The following is an 18,584-nucleotide window of genomic DNA, read 5'->3' as shown; positions in this document are numbered from 1 at the left end:
CTTTAGCAATATTTTTCTTAGCTGCTTCATGAGAAAGGAGGGTGGGGGAAAAAAAAGGTAAGACTTCCCATTTACCCAGAAAAATGCTAGGAGAAGAACAAAGCTGTTTTGAAGAAATTCCTCATGATGAGGATAGTAAGGCACCGGAATAGGTTGCACAGGGAGGTTGTGGAAGCCCCCTCCCTGGAGGTGTTTAAAGCCAGGCTGGATAAGGCTTTGTGCAGCCTGGTCTAGTGTGAGGTGCCCCTGCTCATAGCAGGGAGGTTTGAACCTGATGATCTCTAAGGTCCCTTCCAACCCGAAACATTCTATGAATCTATGATTCTATTTTAGTAATGTTGATTTTCAAATCAGAGAGCAAATTTCCTTACTCTGTGTCACTACACCAGAAAAGACCTCAAACAGAAAGACCCAAAGCTGCTTTAGAAGGTAACAGAAATTGATGGTGCCAAGAGTAAGCAGAGAGCAGAATGTGTTCTGCCTCTGCTGAAACCATATAGTCATTCCCTGGAAAGCAATTTTTTTGCTACAGGGAAATTAGTGTGGAGAGGGTCAAAAATGCAATGCCCTCCAAGTGGAACGCTTTCAAAAGTAAAGGTTGATATAAAACCAAACACACTTACACTTTGATCCACCTTCTGCAAACCGCTTGAATATTCATGTTTCCCTTATAATCTGGAGCAAGTGAACGGATGTAAACATAAACAGACTGTACTGCCAGAAACCACACAACCACTGCAGCTGTTTTCTGAGTCCTGGAGGCTTTTGAATTTGGTTCTTGTCGGGCAAAACCTGCTGTTGGGCACAGGTCTCCAAGTCCCAAAGTTAGAGGGAAGGACACGTGCAGGCAGTTATTTACACTTAGTGGTGGGAACACCATTGCAAAGCAGCAAAACTGGAGAAAAGGTGGCACAGGGGACGTTTGAACTTGGGATATGTCTTATACATCTTTGATTTTAAAGGGAAACACTAGCTGCTTTGAAGGAAGTTCCTTACAAAATCCCTAACTCACTTGGAAACCACAGCAAAGTTCTGCCAGTCAGTGGTCTCTGCATAATAGCTCTAGGACTCCTCAGGTGAGGGTCAGTCTTTAGTGCCAAAGGTAATGTAATAAATAGAAAAAGGGGGAAAGAAAGGGAAAACAAACAAATGAACAAACAAAGAACACCCCAACAACAACAACAAAAAAGCCTTTGTATAAATTAGCTATATTTTTAGCAGTGTGAGAATTGTGTTTCTCTGAGCCCAACCCAATAAAGAACACAGTCTTTCCCATTGCTGAGGACCTGCCCAATGGAAATTAACATCTGGGATAGTTCAGCCCATGTATGATAAAGTACTTTTCAATCTCAGTTAAGGAAGCTGGGATAAGCAGTCCTATCTGAAAGAAACATTCAATTATAGCTCCTTTCCACTGTGCAGTCACAGCCTGAAAAGATAAATATATCAACACCTAAAGCCTAAAACCACAACTCCATTTTTTCGGTGAGCATTTATTCTACCTTGTTAGCACCTCCTAAGACCAGATACAGGGAAACAAAGCAATTAAAACTGTCTTAATTTCCTTAATTTCTTCCATGAATTGTCTTAATTCACAGAAATACCAGAGGAAAAAAAAAACCCTTACCAATGTCATGTAAGTCAGGGAGAGAAGCTGAAGGGATGTTTTCCAGCTGAGTCCTCCATGTGACATTGACCCCCATGCGGTCTGCACTCAGGCATTCAACATAAACAGTGGAATCATCACAGATGGAAACAGAGCCAGTATTTCCAAATGCATTCACCTCAAATTCAAAATTAAATGAAAACACGGTTAGTCAACCCAAGAAACTTCTAGTTCTTGCCTTTCTCTACACATTTGCACTGTGTTCTCCTCAAAAGTAACATTTTTGAAAGGGCCTGTAAAAACAGAAGTAGGAAAAGGATATTTTAAATGGTTATTTAGTCACTGTAAGAACAAACAGAATATTATCTTCAATTAAAATATATTTTTAATAAATATTAGACTGATATGAAATAAATTCTGTGGCTACAGTTGAGCTGATCTGCCAATATGGGGTCAGTGAGACTAAACATCCTGTTTTCTCAGTCATCTATATGAGAGTGCTGCCAATCCTAAGAGACTTCATGGCATGTTCTGTTCTTTCACCACTCCCAAAGAGGCAAAGTTCTGTTTTCTGTCTCAGTTTTTATTTTTGTATTAAAACAAACAAAAAAAAACCCCAAAAAAACACCAAGAAACACAAAACACTCTATCAAAAATAAAGAACAAGCAATCGAAATTACCTGGAGGTGACATAAACCACGAGCCTTCAACTCATCTAAAATAAATATCTGGAATGCCTGGAGTAATCCAGAGTAGTCAGAACTGCAAGTCTTCTCTGGAGGCAGTAGTAGTTGAAAGTGTATTTGAGCTTGGACTGTCTGAAATAATTGGAGCTCTAAAAATCAGAGTAGAAAGGGCATTTACTAGCCTCATTAATGAAGAAATCAACTTTCAAAGCTGAGAAAAGACAATACTGATTTGGCATTTTGGTCTTGCATCTATAACATCTCCCCATTTCTAGGCAAAAACAGTAGAGTTCTCAGAGCTCAGAAACAAGCAGCAAGAGAGATGCTTGATAAATATGTATGTTGTGCATTAGGGTAAAAGCCAGGTGGTACAGTTATGTAATACTAGAGGTATTTTACACTAGAACACTAATTCAAAGAAGGATAAGGAACAATTTGGATAATCAATGGCAATTTTTATAAGGCTTAGCAGATAGAAATTTCCAGAGAACTAGGGGAAAGCTGATAAGTGAATTATTAGAGAGAGGAAGACAGGAATTATTGACCTGTCAACTTTTGCTTCTCTTAGACACAATCATGAGAAGACTTTTATCTAAGAAGTAATTAAATGGTTAAAGCAATTAGTAGTACTACAAATGGGCTTTCAGAAACCTAGCTATCAAATTACCTGCAAGTTTTAGGACAGAATAAATTTGATTGCATAGTAATGGAATTGACTTGGGCATCTACAGGGTCTTCCAACTTTTTGATAGCAAACCACAGTGAAGCAAATCATAGAAGTCTATGAGAATTCCATGAGCTTATAAGTCACAAAATGAAAATCTACTTATCTATTCAGTTTTAACCAGAAAAAAAAAAAAAAAAAAAAAAAGTGCAAATTTCTTGTAATCAGTGGAGTTATGCTGCTAACAGGCTTCACAAAGGGATTTTATCTGATTCAGCACAGCAATCATGTGATGCCATCTCCAAATGGAGCTGGCTCTTAGTTTGGACAAGTGGCAGAGCTCTTCCCTCATTTGCCTTCTCTGCAGACCCTTGCTTGCTGCATCATATGTAAGTGTCACTGCTAGAGAACAATTCCCTGCCCCTCACCCCAAAACCAGCATGGGAAATCCTGGAGAGCTTCCAAGGAGAATGGTGGGAGGGACCAGAGGACACAAAAGCTTGCTTCTTCCTGGAGGCACAAAGCCCTCTATCTGTTTAGTTTATCAGAGAGTACTTAAGAGCTGATTTAACTGCAATCTCTACGTTTACACAAAATGCACAGAACATAAGATTTTAAGAGTGTGGCTAATCCATTGGAACACATTACTGAGTGTTGTGGTGAATTCTCCATTATTGAGAAGTTTATTCAATCGCCTTCTGATGTGTTGGGAATGTTTTCCTCTCTCCTTAAGGCCATACTCTCTGTCAAATACAAATTACTGGGGAAAGTCCTTAGCTTGAATTAAACAGCAGCTTGTATCAGATGCCACACATCCCTTCTGTCCTTACAGTTATTCAACTACCATCAGGCAAGCATGAAAGTTACTTCATAATATGCCACAAAAACCTAGCAAACACAGTTACAATCAGACAAAAGTCTCAATCTGAAATTTAAAGTTTAAAATAATGACATTTGGAATAGAAGACCTGGGGTACAACTGGAAACGTGTCAATACAGGGGTTTCTAGTAGCTGCAAACTTGGCATCAAGATCTGCATTTCTCAAAGTTCAGCACTGCTGCAAATTGCCATTTTGATCAGAATGTCTCTATCTGAAATGACTGAAAAGGCCAACATTAATAACCAATAGACAATAACCAATAGCTCTGAATAGACAACCAATTCTTCCAAGATGTAAAGGGCCTTTTTTTTTTTTTTTAAAGAAAAATGGTTTGAATAATACCACAAGTCAGCCAACAAAGACAACAATAATCCTAAAGAACAGACTGCTGCAAAAAAAGAAGCAGAAGTAACAGTGCCTCAATTATGCAAATAGACAGTCAAGTTCTGCCAATTTCCAACATCTGGTGCTCATCTGTTCTTCCAGGACTAAGTGGTTCCATCAGAATCCCTTCATGGTGCCAGCAGCTTTTAACTAACAAAGAGAAATCTGCATATAGATTGAATAACTATTTAAAGCTATATTATTACAGAGGAGTGGGACTGTTTCTGGCACAGAAGGCAGCCAAGAGAGAGAGATGAAGATGGCAGGAGACAGAACTAATCCTACTACACCTTAATTTAGCAACTCCCATGTAACTGTTGCCATTCACATAGTAGCTTCGTGATGGAAGCAGATTTTTGCACATTTACATTGTTCTGTGCCCTTCCCAACCCACAGCAACTCAGACATACTCTGGCAGGCCTGGTAGAGCGGGGCAGCCGAGACCCATCGACGCTGTTGTACATCACACTGAAAGGACCTGCTGGAAGAGGTGCTCTGGAAGCCCTGGCGACATGCCAGCCAGCACTGCTGGACACTTGATGCTTGCTCAGAAACATTTTCACAAAACACAGCTCCATTGAGGACAGACGAGGCACCAAATGGCAGAGCACACCGTGGACCTTTAAGCACATGAGAAAGGGGACCTGTTAGTGGCACAGTATGAAGGACTTCTGATAAAAAGTCTGAATAACCCTCACATCAACAGAGAAAACCTAGGCAGCACCCTGTGTGTTTCCCACTCATCTCAGCCTGGATCTTGTCAGGTGTCAGCATGTTTCAGTTTGCTGAAGCTGATGGGAGCACACATACTGACTTTGGTGGGTAACACATTGGGTCCAGAAAGCTATGTGCATGATTACTAAGAACAGATAAGTCTAAAACAGTCATGAATAAATCTAAGCAGGAACTGAAAAGGAGGTTTCTAACCATCAGCAGAACAAACCTCTACAGAAGATACCCAGTGGAAATAGACAGGGCCTGAAAAAAATATCTCAGTTCCCCTTAGAGCAAAGTTTGAAAACTTTACAGCTCATTACTATGTTGTCTTCAACGGCACCAGGAGGTTTCTGGAGATCCAGCAGGTCTCCAGAATACAAAATAGTAATTACATACAATAGTCATTTCAAAATAGTAATACTTACAAAATAGTAATATTGCTTTGGAGTCGGTCACAAAGTTTAGCCTATCAACTAATTTCAACTCTGCTAGCCCACTGTAACAGACTATTACAGCAGACTAACTACACTGATAATTACTTTTTACTAATCAGTACAAACCAAATGTTTCACTCAATATTAGCCAAAATCCCAACGTAATTACTGAATATATCTACTAATAATAAAACACAAGTTCTGGAGCTAGAAGGCATAGGAAGAAAAAAAACAACTTCCTAACTTGGAGAACAAGATGTTCTCATATCTTGCGATTCACTAGCTTGGTGTATCTATAGATCATTTTCCAAATACCAATGCTCAGATCAGTCCCAGCCTCCCTAACCACAGGAGGAAAGAAAATGTTACTGATGGTTCAGGTCTGAGCAGCCTCTCTCTCCTCTTCTGATGGAGATATAGACATTATTTCCTTAGTTTAGCAGCCACTTCAATTAAAGCTTAAAACATTGCAGGATCAACCTGGGATCCAGTGTGCACAGCACGCACTTGTTTTCCGACCTTGAACATAACAATGTCAAAATAAAAGCTTTCCTATCCCTCTCTCTGAATTGCCAGATGCATTTTTTCCAAGTCTCCTTAATAGTATAATTTCTGCTATAACTCAGTAAATGGGGCCACTACATTCCTCTTCTTCAGTCATTGTCTCTGCATCCAGTCTCTTTTTCAATAAAACTGGAAACCTGGCATCCTTGCTTCACAAGCTTTTAAGAAAGCTCCTGAGATTTTAGGACTAAAAATGTCACTGTAAAAGAGACAGTAATACTGATCCTGACCAATGTTAACTACATCCACCATTATGTGTAAAAACCACTTATATCTCCTTCTACAATGTATATAAAAATCAATCTGTTTTTTCTTTGCTGCTCTAACACATGCCCATATCCAGCAAGTCACATCCAGTCTTAGCCATATGTTGCTACAGTTTTTACTGGATGTTTCAGTGAGATCTGTTGTGTGAACTAAGGAAACAACCAACCCTCAAAACACGTGACATATGTTTCCTGGTGTGGGTCACAAGTTTCACTTCACATCAGTAAGTTCTTCCTTTATCCATGTACAGGTTTCATCTCACTTACTATTGCTATCAAGACTGCACCATTCTGTCATTCAATTTCTGCCTCAATTTCTTGGCCCTTTAAGAGTGAATCAGAATACAGTTGAATATTGACACTTCTTTCATAGATATTTCCAAAGATTTGCATAAGGAGATTACTGTTTTGAGGTCCTCCTCTGGAAGGCTTTCTCTTCTCTACCTCTACTCAGAGCTGTGGGAAGCAGGCATGCAGATAGGAGCTGTGTGTGAGTACTGCTAGTACTTGGCATCATCTCTCCAGTGCATGTCAATGAGAAAAAGTTGGATTCTACCTCTGATGGAAATGATTAAGCTAATGAAAACCTCATTGCATACATTGGGCACTGCGAAGTTATTACTTGCTGTTTACATCTGTCTGGTCTGATGTTGGAAGACAAGTTTATCATATTTTCCCACCGCAACAGCTTCTTTTGCTGATAGACAAGATCTCCAGGATAGCAAGATAGAACTTCCTTCCCTTTTTCCCAAGTAATTATTAGCAGTTCCCAGGACTAGAGGTATAAGCCTGGATAGACTGAGGGGAAAAACAACTTTTGTTTCTTTATTGTTACACAAAAACTAAGTTGCTTAGGATGAAAAAGTTCCATTGCCATTTCAAAAGCCAGGAAAATCAAAAAACAAACAAAAAAACCCAACCAAATAGATTTCAGGAAAGCTGGGTTTCCACTATATTTTCAAAGCAGTTCTCTCTCTCAGCTCAGTCTTCTAAAAAAGGAAGGTCATTAATAATTCAGTCACTACTTCCTCTAGGAAAAGTCCAACAATACAGGATCCCAAGAAACATCGGATGCTCATGCAAGATGCAAAATTATCTTAGGGGCATAGCTCAGGGTAAACCTACACCCTTCCTTAGAATATATTCCATAAATTCCCTTGGAATTTAGGAGGAAATCTAGAAAATGCACTTTCAGAAAGGGAAGGAGATGTCAAGGACTTAACAACTAGTTCTTACTCTTCTTGGAGTCCTAGAAACACTCCCACTTTTCCCTATTCAGCTGCAGAGCTTACAGGAATGTCAATCCACACTGCTGAGTGCTGGGTGTTGCATTGAGTTCCTTCAGCTGCTCCAAAGGAAATAAATATCACACAGACCTGTGTTCCAAAGAGGTACCAGCCCATAACCTGAGAGCAGGATGGCAGCAGCACTGTAGTTGTTAGATGGATCAGCTCTGCTTCTCTGAAGAGCTAGAAATCTGTATTGGACCTCTATGCTGATGTGGCTGCAATGCCCAAGCTCTGTTGCTCATCTCTTCAGAGCTCAGTTGGGCATCTTCACACAACACCACACTGCATGGGGCAGAGACAACCCTGCGGTGCCCTTCTGGCTTCTTGTGAAATCCCATCCACATAGCTCTCTTTTGGTGCAAGACAGTTCAAACAAAATGATGCTGCTGGTGGTTTCCAAGTTGGCTGAGGAGCTATCTAATTGATTCAAACTCCTTATGGCCAGCTGGGCTGACACAATCAGGTATTTTGTTGGCAAGCATGTGTTGCTCCTCATAAAACAGAATCATAAAATGAAATCAAAGCAATTTCCTATTATGAGGTCTCATTTTCCTAAATGTACCAACTGTGCTCACTTAAAAAACCCAGAAGACCTATGGAAACCACAGAGTCCTGCAGGTACCAGGAGAAGGTTTTCTTTTACATCTCCATTTTGCACCAATCATTACACCTTGGAGCATAGCCTTGTAGAAAGTTTAGTTTGTTTGGCTTCACTTTAGTGATGGGGAGATGTAAAAGGGCCATTACGAATTAAATTTATCCCCATTTGGACATCTCACTGGAAACCATGAGTGAATTCCAGTGTTTTGCAACTCTGGTCATGCAGGCAATACTCTTAATATGCAGTGTGTTGGCACATCCCTTTCACAACTCTGGTCACAAGGCAGGAGTAGGAATGGCAGAAGCATACATTTTTCAAATTTTATTTTAGTCAGTTGAATGGCTTTTAATCCCAGAGCCAGTTCATGCTGGAACAGGTTCCAGTTTGCAGCAAGCTGTTCAGATCGGCTTTTTAGCTAAGTTAGCTCAACTACTTTGATTTAAGCAAATTTACAAATAAGAAAAAGTAAAAATGTATTCCCATTTCCTTTCTCCCTGACCATGTGCTTGAAGAAAACTGGACATCACGCCCAGGTAGGTCTCAAATCTGCTAAAGGCCAAAGATAACTGTAGCACTTCAGCAAAAGTCTGGACAATAAAGCTTAAATAGAACTAAATACTGGAAACAAGTCAGCATCTGGGTCAAGTTCCAGACCTGGACTAGCTCAGAAGCAATGTGCCCCAAGCAGAAACTCACTTGCACAGGCAGGTCTTCCCCTGCTTACTCGTGTCCCTGGCACTTCTTCCCCATTGTCAAAGACACACCAGCAGCTCTCTTGATCCTGGCTGCACTGTTCGGGTGAGAAAGTCCCTTTGTCCCCTTCACATTCTGGGATGTAGCCTTTGCCAGCTTCTCGCAAAGCAGTTTTAGACTTCAGCATACTACAGAAACTAGGACCTTTAAAGAGAGAAATTCATTGCAAGATACAGAACAGAAGATAACAGGCTGAGCATCTGGAAAAATCAACTATATCAATGTACAGAATTGTCCTAAAGACTTTACCAGCAGCGCGTTCAGTCAGTTTTATTAGAAAGAAGAAAGATATGATCATGAAACCATAAATGATTTGAATCATGGGGAATTTTACTGCCACTAGAAAAATGACTTTTTTTTCTAAAGGTGGAAGTGCAAGTTATATAGGTTTGCATCAATAAAATAGTTGAAAAAATACTGATATTTATTTTGCATTTATGTCTTTTTCTCTCCTCATAGATTCAATAGTGTATCATTTAGATACTAATATTTTTTTAAATAATATTTTTAGTGAGACTTTTTGAGCAAGGTCATTTCAAATGCAATACTCTGATTATTTACGTTTTTTTATAGTCAAAATGCCTCAGTTTTATACCTTCAAAACTGGAAACAAAACCTAGCCACGAAACAGCAATATTTATGGTCTCCCATAAACAAACAGAACAGGGACCTGAGTTTTCAGAACCACACAAGAAGTTCCAAAAAGTTCAATTTGAAATTGAGACCATGTTGGTTCTTACTAATTTTGTTCATCTGCGAGTGTCAGAGTAAACTTGTAAACCCAGGTAACCAACTGTTACATAACTAATTAGAAATTAACCAACAGTTGGACTTGATGATCTTAAAGGTCTTTTCCAACCAAAACAAATCTTGTTTCTATGATTCTGTTTCCTCAGTGAACATGCAGTTACTTATCCCCCATCAGACCTGTCACATGTCTCTATGGACTTCTGTCATTAGCCCATATATAAGAAAAAGAAATCTACTCCATTCCAGGAGGAGGTTTGTCTGAAGCCAGCAGATTATTCTCCCAAATTTTCTAGGGGAGATGGCAAGCAGAAACCACCAGCACAGCAGAACTGTAGGCTCTGGGGCTGCCTGTGCTGTTCAAAAGAGCAGAGCTCATGCATGGGCTCCTACAGGGCATCTCAATTCCTGCAAGCAGTGATTCATCAATTTTTTGGATCTGCCACCTCCTGTGAGATTTCAGCAGGTCTCTGTCTTTTTTTGAGGATAATAATGTGTTATAGTTTTAACTGCAGTCTATGGAGTGGTTGTGGACCATGTAGAATGGATTCATTGACTGCACATGGCCCAGTTCCCACAGTTCAGGAGACAGTGCCTTAGAAACCTCATCCATAAGTCCAGATAATTTTCTGTGGTGGTAAGAAATGGAAAGTAAAAAAATGTATAGAAACCAATTCAACAGGTTGTCTGGACTGGTTTGTTTCTGGTGTTATGAAAGTAAAGGAATATTATGTTCAGATACCCTTTCAATTGCAGAAACGTAGGGGTTGGAAGGGACCTCTGGAGATGATTTAGTCCAACCCCCCTACTAGAGCAGGATTTCCCAGAGCAGATTACAGAGGAACAAGTCCAGGTGGGTTCTGAATGTCTCCAGGGATGGAGACACCACAGCCTCCCTGGGCAGTTTGTTCCAGTGCTCTGATGATGTGCTTGTACGTATCCCTGAGGAATTAAACTCTAAGCTCCTCATGTTTTCTTAAGTACCATCCTGAAAAGGAAAGCACACATGCTGCAACGTCTATGACATTGCCACTAGCATCACAGGCTGCAGATAAAGCATTACTCACACTCAGGATTGCCATCCAAATCTTTGCTGCCACGTTGGAAAACTTCTCCTGTCACAGGATCTAAGCACCAAGTGCCTGTGTTGGATCTCTGTAGCACAGCATATTCTCCTGTCTATGAACAACCAGGTACAGGTCATTGCAGATCAATGTGTATTAATACATATACTCCAGAATCATTATCAAAAAGCTTGGTTAAAATATTTAGCTCTATCTCTATTTGTTCATTAATACAACATGCTAAAAAAGAAACACGAAATATTAAAATACTGCCTAAAAGCAGGTGCTGAGGGAAGCAGTATGCAGATTGAAAGCCCATTGAGATGAAGTTCTAGTATAATCTTGGTTTGAAATGTCTGTTCATTGCCCATCTCAGGGCTCTGTCCTGCTCATTACCATGTTTTCAGAGCATCATTGACCCTGTTGTGGGTTACCTGCATCCAACTCCCGCTCATCTTGACGTTCTCCCACAGCTCAGGAATAAAGAGCCCCCCAAATGTCAGTCAATATAGTACTTTTTAAACACAGCCCTGCAAAGGACTAGGCAGAGCCAACCTGATGCAGACCAGTGCAGGCAGGAACAGAGCTTCCTATTCCTGGTCTTCATCTCAAAACTATTTAAATTCTGCCTTATGCAGGGAAGTGTCCACTGTGTGTTTTGTCTTATCCCTTTATTTCAGGTTAAGAGTGATGCACAAGGAATGCTTAAGGATCATAGACTGAAACTGTGTGTGCCTATGGCATGGTGTAAGCAAAGCCAGGGAGGTTTTGTTTCTCTTTCCCTCAGTTAAATCATATTAAATCATGTCCCTCATATTAAATCACCTCAAGGCAGTAGGGGACAAATAGATCAGCTGTAGAAGCATCCAGCTTTGAACCACTCTGTCTCCAGCTGGAAATTAAGGCATTGGTTTGAGATCGCTGACATGATGTCTGGCCTGTAAGAGGGAAAGCATACATATGTGTTAAAATAAAGCCAAGTTCTTAGACCTAAGCTAGGGAAAGGAGTACATCTCCAGCTCCTTTGCACTTCTCCATTAGGCTCTGCTACATTCTCAGGCAGGGAATTTCTGATCGGTGTTCGATAACCACAGAATCACAGGATGGTTGAGGTTGGAAGAGACCTCTGGAGATATCTGGTTGGATATCTGGTCCAGTCTCTGCTCAAGTAGAGCCATCAACAGTAGAAGCTCCATTCTCAAATCATGCAAGCCGAAATCACACATACCGAAATTAATTTAATTTAATTAGCAAAACCAGAAGAAAACTCCTTTTTTGTTTCTTCCAGTGGTTAGAAACAAGACTTGCTTCATGCATATCATACTAGAATTTTTAATACACATTAACATTTGAAAGAACAGGTAAAGAAAAATATTTAGGAAGAAAAAACAACTGACATTTAGGAAGTTCTGCAGAACGTGAGACCAAGGAATCCATGACATAACGTCCTCTCTCATCCACACACCAGCAATGACCTGGCCAGGGAAGAAAAGCAGCTTAATTTTAGATGCTGTACTGCTGTATGCTTCATGGAGTACTGGCAAGATTTTCATCCTGAGCAGCACCATAAAGTGGCCAGTAAATCTAAGCTGCCGTTAACTCTGCTATCCAGAGATAAGCAGACCACACTTGAGAGTGGTGGTGAGAATGGAAATGTAGCTACTCTGTTGAGACTCTTCCATTGCATCCCTATCCTGCAGCATGTCATCCATTCCCAGCAATCCAGTGTAACCCACAAACCTGCTGAGGGTGCCCTCCATCTTGTTGTCCTGGTCTTTAGTGAAGGCATTAAGCAGTATCAGCCCCTGAACTGACCCCTGCAGCAATGAGCAACTGAACAGCAACTGAGTTTTGAGCCCCAGTGGCCCCAGTGAGCTGCCACTTGAGTCCCTCACTCCTGACAGTTTTCCACCTATCTTGTAGACCACTTCACCTCTCTCTTCTCTGGCTACATGAATACAAGTTTTCCATCTTTTTATTAGAATTCTGCTTAGCTTTTCTTTGTTCAGACAGTCCAGAGTATCTTTTTAGCAATTGCTGACCTGTGCTCTCATAGCACTGAGTTGGGTCCCAGTTTCCCAGGCCATCACATTGTGGGATGTAGGGGAGAAATCCCAGCTGTGTTGCTTCCCCAGCAGAACGTTTGGAAGTGAAGTGACTCCTCCAGTAGAAATGCAAGACTATAAAAGAATAAAAGACAGATATTGGTGGCCAGTCTAAGAAGAGATACTTTAAATGCATGTTTGTAATTGTTCCCTGCATTTTAGAAGGGGAATTAACAAATGCTGCAAGTACATTAAGGTTGGTAGGTGTCCAGATCTTTTATGTGCATGGTCTCACACATACAACTGAAATCAGCCCTTGTGTTGGCAGGTTAATTACACTCATTAATGGTATTTGCCAAGTTGCACCCGCTTTTCAGCAAAGCTGAATTTGCCTAACAACACTCTTGCACAGATCCTGAGCAGTTCCATTTACTGAAGCTCACATCTCTCTCTCACCTACCTGAGTGTGCAGCCAGCTGGAGAGCGTAGTCACTGCCTGATAACAGCTTTTCAGAGACCACCACCTCAGACTCATAGGGCCGAGCAGTACGTAGGAGGTCATCATCTGTCAGCTGTATTCCCTTTGCCATCAAAAAGCTTTCTCCAAAAGGGAAGTGGGAACTGTTTGATGCTAAGATGAGCTGCTTGGCTTCCTCCATAAACTTCACAGCTTCCTGCTTAACAGCTTCACATACACCAGGACCTGTGGAACCAGAGAGTATTTTAAAGCCTCTCATCTAAATCAAATAAAGATTTGAATGGTAAAACTGGCCGGGCTTTTAACTAGCATCTTCTGTTTTCTGCTGTACTTGCTTAATGAAGCAAGGAAAGGAGCCTTGTCACTGCTTAGCTATGCAACCACAAGAGTCCAAGACTACCAGGAATCACCGAAACATTCTCCAAGTCTTGGGACAAAGGCCTCATTATGTTAAGTTACCCCCTTCTCGTTGGATAAAAAGCATCCTTTGTCATCTGGCTACACATTTTCTGCAAAAGCATTGTATGTCCCAATTCCAATTTACAAAATGTACACAAACTTTACATGGAGCTTTAGTCCTCCTTATTCCTGAAGCTGATACCACTTATTTACTAAAAATTACTTATCCCACTGCTGGTGGTCAGTGACAATGGCAGTACTGATGATCTTTCCACTGAGTCATTACCTCCTACGTTTCAACACCTGAAAGGTCTTGTGCTGTAAAAGCCAAGACCAGAGACACTGCTACTTATGCACCAGAAATTGTGTTACTTACATGCTGGGACCTGGTTCACTTCTGCCTTTGTTCCTTGCAGCTCTTCTCCTTTGCTATCAACACACCAACAATCACGAAGTTCAAAGTGGCCTAACGGAGCACTGAAATCAGTGTATGGTCCTGGGTAATAGGTCAACTGCTCATTCAGAAGCTGCCAAAATGTGTATGGATCCAGTAAAATGTTCTCAGATGCATAGGTCACATTTCCTTCCAGCACTTCAGGTGAGAGATCAGTGAAGGAGGAATAGGTGGTGAGTGCTGGAAAGACATTTTGGTGCCCAGCCTCATACAAAGCTTTAATAAAAGCTGAAAAGCCTTTGGAAGACACCTCTTTATATCCATTTATGATGTTCAATAGGTCAGAAACAGGCAGGGTTTTGCCTTCATTGTTCTCTGTGATCCACCTTTCATACCACTCAAAGGCTTGCTCAGGAGGGCCACTGCACTGCACTGGCCTCCAGGCACCCTCAGCATCACACTGTGGGAGGTAAATGCTGGAGAGCTGAGACAGAACACTTGGGTCTGACAACAGGAGCTTCACAGCCTTTAGAAACTCCTGACCAGCTGTTAGTTGGCAAACACTCGGGCCTGGGGAAAAAAAAACAAACATGCATAGCAGGCCTTACAAATGCACTTGAAATATCCAATACCCCCCACCTCTCTAGTTCCATAAACACCAATACTAAAACTTGGTAACCTACCCCAACACTGACAACAACATTTCTGGCCTGTTATTAAGAGGTTATTAAGGCTCTTAAACTCCTAAGCTGAACCTGGATAAGATTCCCAAAGGGACGCAAGCACTGAAAGATGCACATAACTGTGATTTTAAAAAAACATCTGAGCACAGTATCTGCCTGTGGGTCTTACTGCAGGATAGGTGCTTGATGCCACTTAAACCCCTTCCTGAATCTGTTCACACCAACTAGGTATTTTCAGACACACTTGTTAATCTGGTAGTTCATTCTTTGGCCAATCCTCGCAAAATCAACCATCTGAATAGCAGGATAACACTGATTTTATTTCTCCTCGGGCATAACCAGAATTTTCAGATCCTGTTGTTATCTCCTTCCATTTTCTAATGCATATTGTTGCTGAATATAAAAATATTATCCTTTGAAATACTGGAGTGAGTTTGTTTTGGAAGCCTTTTCTGCCATCTCCAGGGCTAAATTTCATTTTGCCACCAAGCAGCTCTACAAACATAGCAAAACATAGGAGCTCATCTCCTTTTGAGCACTAGAAAATGATGAGCCTCTTTGTTTTTGATTACACAGAAGATGGGTTGCCAGATATAAATCCCCTACCAATTCAGATCATTGCAATAAATTCCCCACTGCTTCTGCAAACTGCTGTTCAAAGGAGCTCCTTCACTATGTACCCCTATCATCTGCTGGATACTCTCCTGCTCCTTCCAAAATGAGAAACAGACTCTTCTCTCGGTCTCTTCTCCCTGTTGTGTGCTCTTTTCAGGTCACAGAAAGTTGAAAGACAAATACCCCATAGCCTGTATGCTTCCTTCTTCCTTTGTATTACAGCACTAGAAGGGCAGATGAGGCACTTTATAGTCTAGTAGCAAGTTGTAATGACAGACTGATGCCTGACAAGTCACATGTGACTAATTTTTCTGGCCTGACTGCATGATCTTTAGGAGAAATCTATTAGCCTTTGAATCCCTCTCCTACATTTGGACTCCAGTGACAATCCAATAACTTGAGGAATATTGTTCAGCTATAAGACTAAAAGGGGCTCATGGTTTAAGGCACTGAAGCTCTTCATTTCTCAGGACAAGGATAAGCCAGTGACCATGCCCAGGTGACTTGGTTCTGGAAGCAAAAGTGCTTTTTCACTGGGCATGGGTCACATTCGGTTGCACAGATGCTCCAGGTCTCATGGCCATCACGATGTTATTTATACACTAGGTACACAAATAACTAGAGACAGATGCCAGTGACACACTCATTAATAAGAAAAGGTCTCAGGTTCCTCTGTTTCTAGTGCACCTACTATAACCCCCCTGAAAGAAGAGGGGACTGTCTTAAAGACTCTAGATATCAAGGTTTCCATACACTGTATTTCCCACTCTTCCCCTGCTATTGCAAGGCTGATTGGCTTTCTTGTTAGGGGACAATATTGTTGATATACATCACCCATATGTTCCCAGATTAAACATATATGAAGAAAGAATCATTAAATTCCAACACAATAAGGAAACATTTTAAAATTCCCAGTCTCTAGGACTTACATTGCATTGGCTTTCCAGCTTTCCCACTTATTCCTGGAATAGTCTTGCCACTCAAATCAACACAGAAGCAATTTGTCCCGTAACACTGGAGTGGCAGAAAGTCTCCATCCTTGGTACAAGAGGGAATAAAAAGATCTGATCCCGCAGGCAGGCTTTGCTTCAAGTTTTGCAGGTTTCTCCTTTGCTTCTCACAATCAGTGGGACACCTTGGATGTTTGCCCTGAACTCTTGAGCCTGGAATTTCCTTACCTGATGGATCCAAACACCAGCACTCTCCTGCATAGCACTGAACTTCCTCGTACCTCCCCTCCTTGGTGCATGTGGGAACAAACAGGTCCCTTGGCTCTTCACCACAGTCTTTGGATCCCAGTGCTAGTTTCACCACTTCACCTAAATCTTCAGCAACTCTTCTGGGGACAGAAATCACTTGTTGAAGGAAAGTAAAGAACTCTGGTAATTCCAGAACAGAGGAAAGGAATTTCATCATATTCTGATTGTCTCGTAGAGTTACTGTGCGTCCAAAGCTGCCTATGAGAGGTTTACTCAAAATGGAGCTCCCCCCCTTTGATACCTCTAATGAAAATGCCTCAGCTGATTCCAGAAGGCCTTGGCTATTATTCTGATCTGCCACATCCTCTTGTGGGAAAAATTGTCCAATGCTGTATTTCCCACTAGTGCCAAGTACCCCTGTGAAGTTGAACTGGATCAGATTCTTCAAGAACCTTCCTCCAAAGAGGTTTTCTTGGAAACGTTTTGGATTGGCAGTGAATTGCAGTGCCACTTGCGCCAGTTCTCTCGATGGGAAGATCCCCGTGATGGCTTCACTAAGAGTGGTCTCTAGTCCAGAAATCTGGCTGACAAACGGGCTTTGTGCAACTGGGGATGACAATCCAGAGTCCAGAAACAGCTCCTTGAAGGAGGGAGGGCAGGGTCTTGAGAAGCCAGCTATTTTTTCCGACTGCATATCTGGTGTTGAAAACAAATTGGCCTGACTGAAGTACCCAGCAGGGCCATAAAAGATCCTCGACAAGGCCCGTCGTCTCTCAGAGATGCATGTTTGTTCTTCACCTAGACAAAGAGTATTTTTTTTTTTAATGCAGATTTTTAAACTTCCAAAACCTTTAATTACATGGTTGTCTTTCAAGCAGCCTGTTTAACCTGTCTCTGGTTCCTCAACTACACACCACACATGGATAAGGAAATTTGAACTATTGTTGACTATGGTCTGGAAATAAAATTCTGCAGTCAAGACAAAAAGTGAAAGGAAACATTCCTTCACCATGTCTGAGTTGCCTGCTCTGTGGTCTTTTTCTGATTCTGTTGTTTCCCATTGTAAATTCTCATTCCTGTTCCTATGGCTGAAAGAACTAGTAGAGTCTTTTCCAAAGATGTTAACCTCTGGTAGGATGCCTGTTTCTAATGAAAAACTCTGATGATCCAGGAGCAACATGTGAAGGTAGGAAAGATAAACAGGCTGCAGAAAAACAGAAAGTTATTGTAACCAATGGCCACTAATGAGGAATTTAATGAGGCTTCCTAGCTAGATCTTCCATTTCATAGTGAAACATTTGTTAAAAGAGGTTTGAAAACGATTTGTTACAATTAGTAATGATAGAGTGCTAAGGACCAGACGGCACTAAACAATGAGCTCTAAAGGGAAAAAATACAAAATTTCAACAAAAATAGTCAAATGTCAGGGTACTGAGGGTACCAAGAGTGGCCTTGGTGACCCATATCCAGGGCCAAGCTATGTCATAGCTGTGTCTGCATCCAGCTTCATTCATACACAGACAGCAATGCCTCTAAGTTAGGACTCAACACATCTCTAAAGAAGGACCTCTGAAAGTACCAGCTTAAGGCTCAAAAGAGTTAAAAAAAAAAAAAAAAAAAAAAAAAGGAAAAAAAAAAAAAAGGAAAGACTTAGTAAATATAAAAACACTGAGAACCAAAAAGACAAGATGGTTATGGCACTGACTGGATCTCTGGAATGCACCCAGCAGCTTGAAGTATGTATCACATGGTTACCTTTCCTTGAAAAGTAGCAGAATTACAGAGAAGAGATGCAAAAGTAGTAGAATTATAGAGAAGGAATGCAAAAGTAGCAGAATTATAGAGAAGGGATGCAAAAATGTTTTGAGAACAAAATGGCTTTTCCAGTAGCAGAGACTATTCAGCTTGGACAAAAAAATACCATAGAAGTTTTTAAAAACCAGGATTCTCTGCATCATTCACAATAGACAATTATTGTTCAGTATTTCTCACTGTACAGGAAGCAGAATGATCCAGATGTAGAGCACATAATTATGATTATGAAATTTATCATCAGAGGATGCTAGGAAGGATACAAGGCTAAAGAGCAACCAGGCAAATCCCTGGAAGGTGTAT

The 18,584-nt window shown here is 41.0% G+C and overlaps 1 protein-coding gene across 1 annotated transcript in view; it reads right to left on the bottom strand.

The window, feature by feature from the left end:
- The window catches only part of TG (thyroglobulin), a 157,477-nt gene that overhangs the window by 123,695 nt on the left and 15,198 nt on the right, over window positions 1–18,584 (bottom strand). The window contains exons 9-19 of the mRNA XM_051610309.1: window positions 16,200–17,267; window positions 13,955–14,542; window positions 13,162–13,404; window positions 12,699–12,836; window positions 12,054–12,131; window positions 11,482–11,594; window positions 10,660–10,771; window positions 8,789–8,989; window positions 4,632–4,841; window positions 2,287–2,441; window positions 1,628–1,784 (exon numbers count right to left, since the gene is read on the bottom strand). Of these exons, the coding sequence (XP_051466269.1) occupies window positions 1,628–1,784; window positions 2,287–2,441; window positions 4,632–4,841; window positions 8,789–8,989; window positions 10,660–10,771; window positions 11,482–11,594; window positions 12,054–12,131; window positions 12,699–12,836; window positions 13,162–13,404; window positions 13,955–14,542; window positions 16,200–17,267 (3,063 nt within the window). The remainder of the gene's footprint in view (window positions 1–1,627; window positions 1,785–2,286; window positions 2,442–4,631; window positions 4,842–8,788; window positions 8,990–10,659; window positions 10,772–11,481; window positions 11,595–12,053; window positions 12,132–12,698; window positions 12,837–13,161; window positions 13,405–13,954; window positions 14,543–16,199; window positions 17,268–18,584) is intronic.

This window comes from Apus apus, chromosome 2, assembly GCF_020740795.1.
Source record: "Apus apus isolate bApuApu2 chromosome 2, bApuApu2.pri.cur, whole genome shotgun sequence".
Lineage (NCBI taxonomy): Eukaryota > Metazoa > Chordata > Aves > Apodiformes > Apodidae > Apus > Apus apus.
Note: the sequence above shows the minus strand (reverse complement) of the source record. Positions and strands in the feature narration are given on the sequence as shown.